This window comes from Periophthalmus magnuspinnatus, chromosome 17 (genome assembly GCF_009829125.3).
Source record: "Periophthalmus magnuspinnatus isolate fPerMag1 chromosome 17, fPerMag1.2.pri, whole genome shotgun sequence".
In the NCBI taxonomy this organism is placed as follows: domain Eukaryota; kingdom Metazoa; phylum Chordata; class Actinopteri; order Gobiiformes; family Gobiidae; genus Periophthalmus; species Periophthalmus magnuspinnatus.
The window spans coordinates 17114444-17126246 of record NC_047142.1 but is presented as its reverse complement, the minus strand read 5'-3'; the positions used below and the strand labels follow the sequence as shown (position 1 = coordinate 17126246).

General features: G+C 36.6%; 1 protein-coding gene across 2 annotated transcripts in view; it reads right to left on the bottom strand.

The window, feature by feature from the left end:
• The window catches only part of LOC117384874 (rho GTPase-activating protein 29-like), a 66931-nt gene that overhangs the window by 3440 nt on the left and 51688 nt on the right, over positions 1 to 11803 (bottom strand). For both annotated transcript variants that reach the window (XM_033982032.2, XM_033982033.2), the window contains 11 exons: positions 10853 to 11020; positions 10352 to 10489; positions 9365 to 9552; positions 7068 to 7186; positions 6273 to 6407; positions 5377 to 5475; positions 3528 to 3691; positions 3228 to 3416; positions 2623 to 2760; positions 1786 to 2018; positions 31 to 331 (listed from right to left, as the gene is read on the bottom strand). In XM_033982032.2, the coding sequence (XP_033837923.1) occupies positions 31 to 331; positions 1786 to 2018; positions 2623 to 2760; positions 3228 to 3416; positions 3528 to 3691; positions 5377 to 5475; positions 6273 to 6407; positions 7068 to 7186; positions 9365 to 9552; positions 10352 to 10489; positions 10853 to 11020 (1872 nt within the window). The remainder of the gene's footprint in view (positions 1 to 30; positions 332 to 1785; positions 2019 to 2622; positions 2761 to 3227; positions 3417 to 3527; positions 3692 to 5376; positions 5476 to 6272; positions 6408 to 7067; positions 7187 to 9364; positions 9553 to 10351; positions 10490 to 10852; positions 11021 to 11803) is intronic.

The window sequence follows — 11803 nt, the reverse complement described above, 5'->3', positions numbered from 1 at the left end:
ATACTTTATAGTATTGACTCAGTTCCTCACCTCTTTTATATCCACGAGTGAGGTGGAGTGCCGACTGAGCCTCTGTATTTTCTCTTGGGGGGTGAGTTTGGGCGAGGCCTGTCCCGCGGTGCTCAGCTCAGATCCGGGCAATGGCATCGGGTCAAAGACGGTCTGATAATGTCTGACGAGCAGCTCCACCATCAGGGCTTGGTATGGATAGTCTACCAGAGAGGAGAGAGAGACCTCTGCATCCGCCTGGCGAGGTTTGACCAGCGTCGGCCCAAAGATGATGCCAAGGTTACTCGCAGTCATCTTGTTCTCCTCCGCCTGCTCGGTCACTCTGTGGAGGCCAAAAGAGAAGTATTATAGTAACAATATATAAGAATAAGGAAATACTAAAAAAAAGTACCAAAGTATTCTTATGTTAAGTCAACAAGTCTTAATTTTAATGTATTATTCATTTTAAGTGACTGAATAAATTTTAATATGAGTTTCTCAAAAGGTTTCGTACAATTGTTATAGAATATAGAATCCTTGTTGGCAATACATGGTCTATCTTGCCTGAAATTGTAATGTAGATTCCATTTGACATTTTATACAATTATTAACACTGGGTGCTGCAAATTAAGTAAAATTTCAAAAACCTCAGAATTTACAATCATCAGAAACTTTATAGACAATTGACAACTTGAGAGAATAATTATAGGCTGTAACTTACAATCAGCATTTAACTTTAGTGCTGGGACTGCCAAGAAAAGTTCTTAAATCACAGTTTTTCAAACCTAATGTGTATTTAACTCAACCCAGCACTTGGTTGGTTATAACTTGATACTTGATACTTATAAATAACATGGAAGAAGCTTATTTATATCTCAGAATGTCTAAAACCAAGATGTTTAAAATAAGTGCTGGACTAAAAACCCAACTAAATATAGTCCATCCCTCAATTCCACTTCCTCAAAATCACAGGGAAGTTTCCTCAGTTTCCTCAAAGCTATTGTAGGATTCAGACTGTCTACATGCAGCACAGTCTACAGTAAGAACACTGGCATTATGCAAGTTCATGAAGTGCAATTATAATTCAATCCAATTCGCTGTTTAAGAAAATTGGGATACCCCTTCAACCCTTGTGACTGCGCAAAATGCAGAGAAGGGCTATGGCAAAGGACTACGGGGTAGAATCGGGATTGGGCCTTAATCAGCTCGTCTTTTTCATGATAAATTCAACACACGGAAAAAAGACATTATTTTACATACACGTTCTGCACATGCCCCACAAATAATCAAAGATATGGCAGAAATTACATAATTTTTCTAAAAATAACATTAATTACATTATTTTTCTAAAAATTGTGTGGCCCTATCTTAGCACTAAAATTTTACATAATAATACATTTATCACCAAGAATACTTAATTGCTAGGCTATGTTCTTCATTCGGTCATTTATAATTTTCAATAGTCAGTTTAGTTATTTTTCATCAGGAGGTCTACAGCCAATCCTCTGCAAAAACATGTGGTTTGGAGTGGAGTTCAGACACTGGGGGAATATATTGGACAGTTTATGATCTTAAATGGCACTGGTTCAAAGCATCTTATTTATGTTCATGAAATCAATACCGAACGCCATTTTTATTTTGAAAAGAAATCGTAAAATCGCACAGGAAGAGGTTGATCAATAAGAGAGAAAATAAACATTTTTGACATATGACCCAGCCCTACCCCAGCCTTTACAATTAACATAGCATGCACTAACATTTTCCATAAAGAACAGTTCATTTCATTTCCTTCCTTACTTGTGCAGATGTGCTATAAGATATCGGAGGGTCCTGTAGTTGGCCGGTGGCAATTGTCGCAGCATGTCTCGTATCTTAAACATGACTCGGTTCAGTTCCACACTTGGGGTTTCCTTCGCTGCTGTTTGGTTACTCTGCCGAATGTCTGCCTCCTCCACGATCACACGCTGACACTCTTTAGCCAGACCGATGAAATCGTTATAGTATCGGTACAAAATCAGGGGCTCGGGTAACTGTAAACGAAACAGAAATAAATTTTGTTAAAAAAAGACCATGTTAAAGTAAAGGTAAATAGTGTAAATTGTCAGAGTTCAGTGTGGAGATATTTTGGTCTTTTATTAGAGAAAAGGGCTATATCAGTTTTCAAATATAATCTTGTAATGCCATCAATACAATGACAGACATCCTAAAATCTAGTTCAATCAAGTTAGGACAATTGTCTTCTGGTTTTATACAAAAAAAATGTAACTTTTTAGCCAAAAATAGACGTTCTTGATATTTTTTTCATTTTGTGGTTTTCATATGCGTTCTTTCTTACTGTCAGTGGGTTTGCATCTCCAAAAACCTGGGTCTTATTTGGCCTAGAGGAGGGCCTCCTCCTACTTGTTTCCATGGAAATGTTGATCCTTTGGCTATAATAATGAATAATGTTACGAAGTATTTTTTTAAGATTCTATTTCCATGGAATTATGTAGGCGATGTAACAAAAAGGCACCTGACAATAACATACTAGATCTTCTTATTTTGTATTATTTTTAAGTTTTTGAAAGAAAATGTCCCTAAAAACAAAGTCAATCAAAAAAATTTAAATAAATAAATAAATTAGATGTTGTTTACCTGTCGCAGGTAGAGCTTGAGGACGTTGCTGATGTCATGCGGTGAGAGTTCAGACAGTTCCACCAGATCTTTACCATTTTCGAATGCCTGACAAAGCTTTTCCACGCGAGACTTGGCTCCATTCACCCGATAGATTCCCTGTAAAAAATACAATATATACAATTACTTATTTGTTCTGACTTTAAAAAATAAAATGACTGTACACAATAATATGTTTTTTTTTTTGCCTCAGAAAAAGCAGCTCTTAGGGTCAAAATAAAACCTCTGTGAATAATTAGCATGTGCATGTGCAGCAGTTTCATTAGCTGAATACGTGCTGATTGTGATGTGATCGCCCTCTGAAGGGAAAGTGACTTAGCATGGAGAGCAAAGGGATGGGAATTCAGAGTGTCAAAAACAAAAGTGAAACTTATAAAACATGTTGATATGCTGTTTTCACCAATTTTCACCAATAAAAGCTAACATGGTGATATAAATATACTATATGGTCTAGTCATATTTGCAACATAATCACTTTATCGCATGATGATTTTGTGACTGTTTATAACATATGTATAAGGTTAACAGGTCAGTTTAGCAAAATAAAAATCATAAATAAAAATTACCTTGATATTAAGGGCACGACTCTCTATCTCCGAGGTGCACTTCTTGATGATAAATGGGATCCCGTCCGAGCTGTTTCGTGAGGCTTGGGCGAAGTCGATCCCAAAGAGCTGCAGTCGTCCCTGGAGCTTCTTGTGTCCGCACTGAATGGCCAGAGTTTCCAGACACTTTTTATGGCAAGCCAATGAACACTAGCAAACAAAGATAGAAAATCGTAAGTGTCATTGTACTACATAATTGCATCTTTGTTAAAGTTCCTATATTATGCAAAATTGTATAAATAAATTATGTATAAGCCGTACCTCTTCGCACTCGGCCCCATGGAAGACCACCAGGCTGTCACACTCCCTGCATTTGGAGGGGGCTCGTAGTTTTCTCAGCTTATGTGTTTGAGCTGCCTTGGACATCTGCGCATTTCGGAATGGGCCTGGAGAACTGGCTGTCTCCGTTACCATCTCTGCTAGACCTGAAACACAATACACACTGCAATAAGCCTGGGATTATACAAGTCAAATCCATTTTGATTGTTGTTTTATGAGCAAAAGTCAGGACTCCAATTGAGGGGTGATTATATGAATTTCTTAAATCAGAGTGGGCTACATCAGTTTGCAGAGGTGGGTAGTGTAGCCAAAAATTCTACTCAAGTAAGAAATAGTAACACTCAAGTAAAAATACAATGTAGTGGCCCAAGAAACTACTTGTTTCTCAGTTTCTCAGTAACTGCGTAACTGAGAAAGGAGTAACCATCTGGACATAACATCTGATTTATAACTTTTAATTTAGTGTAATTGGATGGACATAACATGAAATAATGCACCAAATCTGCTATTTTCAAAGAACAGACAAAAATAAGAAAAAGTTATATCTGAAGGAATGAAGCAAAAAATGTTCAAATCATTTCATATTGTCAACATAAATCTTCTGTCATGTGTAGACTTACTCACAGTGGGAAGAGTAATCAAAACTTTTGCTCAAGTTAAGTTGAGCAAAATCATTTTAACTATATTTTCCCTAAAATGCATAGTCTAGACCAGGGGTCAGAAACCTTTAACACCCAAAGACTCATTTGGACCCGGTTTCCACAAAAAAAAGAAAAGAAAAAAAAAAAAAAAAAAAAAAACTAACACAAATTAAATACACTTCAATGAAATACTTATAATTTATTTTCCCATGCCACGCGAAAACCGCAGTATAAGGATGAAAGAGACCTCTGGTCTGGACTATACACGCTCCAAAACAGGCACGGCATTATTAAATCAAAATGTAAAAAAAGACAAAAAATTTTCTTCTTTCATCAGTTACACACATTATTCACACATTTTCTCTCAAGTCTTCAGTCTGTACATTTCAATCTTTATTTGGTTAAAAATATATTTTCAAAAGTCTCAATGTACAAATAGAAATACTAAATAATAATTGTGAAGCCTTATCAAAAAAACTATTAATTGTTGAAGTAGTTGCAACACAATGAGATTTATCCACTTCCTACTATTTTAGAGCTTCTGAGTTCTAGCACTAATGTTAATGTATTATGGATTTTAACCTGCATGTAGGGTTATCAAAAGTATAAAAATGAGATACTAATTGATGCTTAAACCAATATTGAAATTAGATACTCATTTGAGCAGGTATCAATACTAAAAAAAAGTCACATTCACAGGACAGAAATGAACCATTCCTGAAGAGCTTTAGAATGATCTTGAGCTGTATCAGAACAAGTATAAGACCACAGAGACTAGTATACAAACATGGACCACTATGGAACCTACCTGGACGACTGAGGGATTACACATGGGAATATAAAAGTACTACGATTTAATGTTGACAATCACATTCTACTGTCTAAAGAAAGAGTGTTTTTTCATCATACTTATGGTATTGGAATTGGCATTGAGTATCAAGTATATTCCTTGGTATCAAAATCAAATTTGAAATGTTAATATTGTGACAACACTGCAGATCACTAATCTGATTATAACTGAACAACAAGCACAGTGGGAGTAATTTTGGGCCATTTACATAAACCATGAAACGACACGTCTTTGAGGTTTCTTGGTTAAACCTCTCTGACAAACTTAGAAATTTGTGGTTTAATCTAGAGACTGACTATAGGGAAGCATGCTCACTGTAACACTAATACAGATGCCCTACCATTGTCAGAGGGGGAAGGTGGTTCCCGCTCATCCAGGTCATCAGCTGAAGACATGGTTCCCGTGGATGGAGTCCTGGGCAGACGCCGTTTAAAATCTCCTATTGACAAACAAAGGGAAAAATATATATGCTAAAGTCCTTACTCAAACAAGTATGTGCCACTTTTAGTTTCAATCCCGAGTCAAAAGGGAAGTACTATTTGATGAGAAGTGGACTGTGATATTAATGAGGAAGTCACACTAACACACAGCTATTTTTTTTTTTTTTTATCGCTCTTGTTTTACAAAGATTTATAAATGTAAAAATGTTATTTGTATAATTAAAGCATTGTGCTGACTGAGTAGAACACGCTCTGTGCTCATCCAATAGTAATTTCTGGTAATTTAGTTCATTATCATTATATCTACTTATCATGATGTTTCAAAAAATAACAAAACATTTAAATTACATGAAAAACTGTAAAAAAAAAATAAAATAATAATAATTAAAAAAAAACTTGACTAAAATTCTAACTGTGGAGTGAAAAAAAAATACATCATGTAACAATATGATTTTTAGGGGAATTTCCCATAAAAACACAAGATGGGCCATTTCAACTGTATACTGAAAACTTCCCATTAATTATATGTACTGGCACAATAAACCAATTTCTGTCTATACAAATCTACAATCTTAAAATATAAAATTGTCAATTTTAAGATTTTGGGTTAAATGAACTTGCCTGTGAAGAGCTATTTGGACACATTACATTTCATGGTACCACACTATAATAACTACAGTTCAGCCTTAATAATGTATGAACAAAGACTCACTTCATAATGAACTCTGTTATCCAATTCACATACATTATCTCTACCTTATCTCTATCACAAGTGAAATTAAACTAAAATACATACCTGGACTGGCTGTGGGTGAGTCCATAGACCGGGACTCACTACTGCCCCCTGCACTCTCGGAGTCACTGCACATGCCCCCGTGACTGCCCTGGGAGCCCGAAAACCAGGGTCTGTGGGGGGCCTGGGTCCTTATGGCTGGACAAAACAACATTAAACCTATCAGTGTAAAGATTAACAGAGAAATGCTCGGAAAGGGAAAGACAGCTGTGCTTTAAGTTTTTGTCTCAGACAGTTTCCATGAGTCACGCAGTTAGGTAAGTCCCTGTGGTTATAGTAAGGAGAAGCCCGTTTTGTAGTAATATGTTTATGACAAGGTTTTACTTTTATTTTTAAATATCAGACACTATATTGGACTTCTTTATTTCATCAAATACATATCTGATCACATATTGGATCACATAGTAATATTAAGTATTTTAATATTGTTGTGGTGGCGTATCATTACTAATACTATAGTACAGGGTTCCTCACACTGTGGTACACAAGAACTAGAAATGATACAGTCCACTTTTAGATGTGGTTTTGACCTAGATTTGACCTGAATTTGACCTGGATTTGACCTGGTTTAGATCAGGTGGTACTTTGAAAGCCAAATCTTTTCTTTGGTGCTGCTTGGTGTGAAAAGTTGAAGTGAAAGTACACACACACACACACACACACACAAAAATGCCACTCAAACGTGTGTGACTGAAACAAAACAAAACACGGAGGATGTTTTTGAGGTGACAACATTGCAACATGACTAAAAGTTCACATGTGCCAATTTGCGTAATAAGAGATCTTTAAAAATGTTACCTGTTCGGTGCAGGTCTGTATCGTCTACGCCCAGGACGTCGCAGGAGGTGATGGAGGCCTGCGACAGGTTTCCATGGGACGAGTGAGTGCTGCCCACAGAGCGCTTGTTAAAGATAAATCTGCAAATATAACATATAGATTTAGACTGTAATGCAGAAGAGGGCAGCATTACCAAAAGGCTGTTGTTGTTCCCATATTGAGAGATGACTCAAATGGGTAGTTTCAGACATCAACATGCACTGATTTTTTTTTTTTTAGGTTAAGTTATGAATAGACAATACAATAATCATACATGGGGAATATATTATAAATTAAATAAGTCTTTTGACTCGATACTCAATACAATTCCAATGCCACTGTGAATAAAATCTTTCTTAAAAATAATTCAAACATGCTTTTTCAAGGTTCAAAAATAAGCGAGAATTTCAGTGGCATTTAAAATTCAAAATCTGACTAAACAAATTATCTTCCTTACACGTTTTAGGTTGTTATAGATCAGTGTGTTTCATATGTGAATAACACGTTTATTATGTTTTATGTTATTTGATATCAAGACCTGCCTATACATAATATACAGTTAAACTTACAGATAAGTGAAAGCATATGTGTGTGAAGAATGTGAGGGACCGACAGTGCTTTGTGGACAGCTCTCACGCTCTCAATCTCCTGCTCTGCATTCATATGGCCACAGATATTTCCTCAGGAAGAGACACCAATTCAGCCAGCTCCCCTGTCCCACTCTCTCCTCTATCTGCTCCCTGTTGCTGTTTCTCTCTATTCTCCCTCCTCTCTCCCTCTCTGTCCTCCTCTCTCTGCTCTCTTTCTCTCTCTTCCTCCTCTCTCCTCTGTCTGCTCCATTGCTGATTCTCCTCTGTCTCGCTCTTTCTCTTGCCCTCTCTCTTCTTTCTCTCTTTCTGCCCCCTCTCATTTCTCTGCTCACCTCCTTCTCTCTCCCTCCCTTCGTTGCCCCCCTGTTTTCCATCTCCTGTTCCTCTCTATCCCTCCTTTTCTTCTACTCTCCCTCATCCTTCTCTTTCTCTCTATCTCTTTCTCCTCACCTCTCTCTCTGCTCTTTCTCCTCTCCCTCTCTCTCCCTCCCTCACCCTGTTTTCGTTGTCTTCCCTCCCTTGTCTTCCTCTCTTCTCTCCCTGTCTGCTCCCCCCTTCACTTCCTCCTGCTACCTCTGCTAAAAGAAGAACAGTTCGACCATACATCGTTGAGGCCAGGGAGGGGCCAGAGGATTTCAAAACACAGTGCCATGTCTTGGAGAGTTTTTAAGGAGTGTACCATTGAAATACACAAGAGGAGAATTTGAAAAACAGATCTCCACCCAGCCATAACATATACACATTAGGGTTGTCAAAAGTATGTAAAATCGGGTACTAATCGATATTAAAACTAGTATCAAAGCTAGATTCACATTTGGGCAAGTATCAATACTAAAAAAAAAAAAGTCATATTCACAAGGCAGAAATGAACCTTTCCTGAATAGCTTTAGAATGATACCACACAGACGCCCATTGAGCACTATGGAGTTCTTTCTAATATCATCGTGGTTTCAGAATAGGTATTGAGTATCAAGTCTATTCCTTAGTATCGAAATGGCGTTTGAAATGTTAGTATTGTGACAGCACCAATACATATACAAACAAATTACTGATTTTTGAAGAAAGCCTTATGTAACAATTCACACAACAAACTTTTTTAATGTTACAATAGTCTTGACAATACTAAAACTAATCATTTTGAGAAACATTTGAGAAATAACATGTTTCCATTAATAAGCAATGAACTGGATCCACATCAAATTAAAATAGTCTGAAATTGTTAATAAATATTGTCAAGGTTGGTCGCTGATGGTCTATTACTGGCAAAATGTATTTTTATGTAAAAAAAAATCTTTTTAGTGGTTATGGAAGCATAAAATTGTAATAAAATCTTGCAGAATCCAACTCCAACACCTGTACAAGATTTCAACTTAAATAACTAATTTAATTGTAATTTAATCGGTAAAACTTTGAAATAAACTGTAATAGACTTAATAAAGGATGTACAATTCATAATGAACAAATAGTTATCATTAAGGATGATTTGGTCGTAGCAACTGGTTAAGTAAAAACCTATCCCTATCTCCCCTTAAGGTCAATAGTAGTTACTATGCCATTATTCATAATTTGTTCATTATGAATGAAGTCTTTGTTCATGCTTTATTAAGGCTATTTAAAGTGTAGTTATTGAAAAGTAAATTCTTTCTTAACCCATTATAAATCTAAATGATACTTCAGAATGTTGTGTACCTGGTGCTATCTGAGGAGATCGAGTCCGAGTGCAATCTCTCCTTTGGTAGATTTCGGGGCAGATTTCGTACAAACTCGGCATAGCACTCCCCGGGCTCGTACAGTTTGGCGCTGTCGCTCAGAGCCTGGTAGTGAGTGGGCACAGAGGCGTTCAGGGCCTGCTGCATCTGAAACCAGTTCACTGTCACCTGAACAAAAATACAAAGAAATGTGGCATGTTTGTTATTAAGGGACTGGTCATAAATCATGGTTGATGGTCAAATGTAGAATAAAATAAACATGAAGACAAGAGGGTGAAGACAGTTTTTCAATACTAAAGAATAGACTCGATACTCATTACAATTCCAATACTATGATGGTAATTTAAAATACTCTTTATTAAGACCGTAGAATGTCATTTTCAGCATTAAATTGTAGTACTTTCTTTTATGTCACCATGTGATCTTATATCTGTGTAATCCCTCGGTCGTCCAGGTAGGTTCCATAGTGGTCCATGGGCGTATACTAGTCTACGTGGTTTTATATTTGTTCTGATACAGCTCAAGATCATTCTAAAGCTTTTTGATACCGATATCTGCTCAAATGAGTATCTAGTTTCGATACTAGTTGTAGTATCTGATTTTCAACCCTAGATGCCACTAGGCCAAGTTAGTGCACCTTTAACAATTATATTTAAAACTGAATAACTATGAATAAGCTAAAATTTAGAGTTGCATTCATCAGTACTTTACTACTTCTACAAATACTGCAAAGGCAACTACATAAACTCATATATTTCCCATCATAACTGCAAAACTTTTTCGGATATAAATTGATACAAATATACAATAAAGCTGACCATATTCTAGAGTATCAGGTAGTTAGGTAGAGGTCTGATCAATGGAAAGGATTTAATCTGGAGATCATCTGGTCATGAAAAACACAAAATAAAAGAAAAAGTCCAATGTAAAAATACAATAGTGCATAAATTGACATTTATAAACTCACAGCTTTGAGGGTGAGGTCGCACTGGAAGACCATCTCTCTGATCTGGGTGAGGATGGTGCTTTTAGCATTGGCCAGGTCCAGTTTTCGGACTCCAGATTCAGCCAAACAGATCTGGTACTGGTCCTGTGCCTCTTCAGCCTGGAGCAATACAACACAATATAAACACTATGAGACTGAATACTCCCAGACCTACAACTGTGCTAGTCACCAGAAGTATTGTGTAATCCATGTTTTTAACTTGCAACATTTAGAGAGTTTAGATTTAGACCATTTGTTAGACTTGGTTTAGTTCTGGTCATAGCCCTGGCTTGTTGTCCTGACCTGCTTTAGGCCTGGTGTAGTTTTAGCTTTGGCCTGGTTTAGTCCTGGCTAAGAAATGGTTTAGCCCTAATTTAGACCTGGTTTAGGTTAGCGTAATTCCAGTTATGTCCCGGTTAAAAGTTTGATAACCACTGCCCTGAGCTCTACTTCTTATTATAGTGATGCATTTAATTGCCCCACCTTCTGCATGGCCTCCTCCTCCAGCCTCCTCTTCTTCTCCAGCTGTTTGTTGCCCACATTGGTTGCCTCCTCCTGGGATCGGTTTGTGGACGTGTGGGCCTTCTGGTACTCCTCTTTCCTTTGGGTCTTCAACGCTCGGGCCTTACGCAAACTCACATCTGCTTCTTGCTAAAATATAAATAAAATTACAAAAATGAATGAAATGAATTGTTGAATATAGTATTCAGATATCAGCTCTATAAAACAGTGGTAAAGAATCCCAAACAAACATGCACAGAATAAACGTGTGTGCTCACTGAACAGCTGTTGACTAAATTGGTAGCGTGGCAAAAGCTCTCAAAACTATTGCGTATAGTGCGTAGGATTTCATCCGAACTATTTATGCAGAAAAAAGTACTAGGAAACAATGTACTTATATAAAGACAGATTCAATTTGTGCACTATGAGTTCCTTTTCTTATGTACATACCAAAGAGCGAACTCACTCACTAACTTCTGCTTTCTCTTGTTGCCCTATATAAGTGCTAATAATAATATTATATATTATAATATATATATTAGTAATAATATTATATATTATTAACATTTAGGTCAACTAAGACTCCATTGACTGATTAATCAACTAAACAACTAAAGAACTACAGCCCTACTACTTACAGTTTATTTCTGTGAGATATCCCTACTTCTCTCTATGCAAATTTATTGTATTTATCTGCTAATGGAGTACCTCAAATAAGACATAAAATACCGGTAATATGCTTTTTTTTTTTATTCTAATGGCAGAGCCTGTTGGCAGCCAAACATCTGTCAACTAGGCTCAAGGCAGCTCTGAATACTGTTGATACTTAACAGAAGAGTGGGTAGAGTTTAAATAATATGAAAACAATGTATAAACATGTGTAATAAGTTTCACTTTTGTTTTTGATGCTCTCAGTCAGGATCATACAGCTAA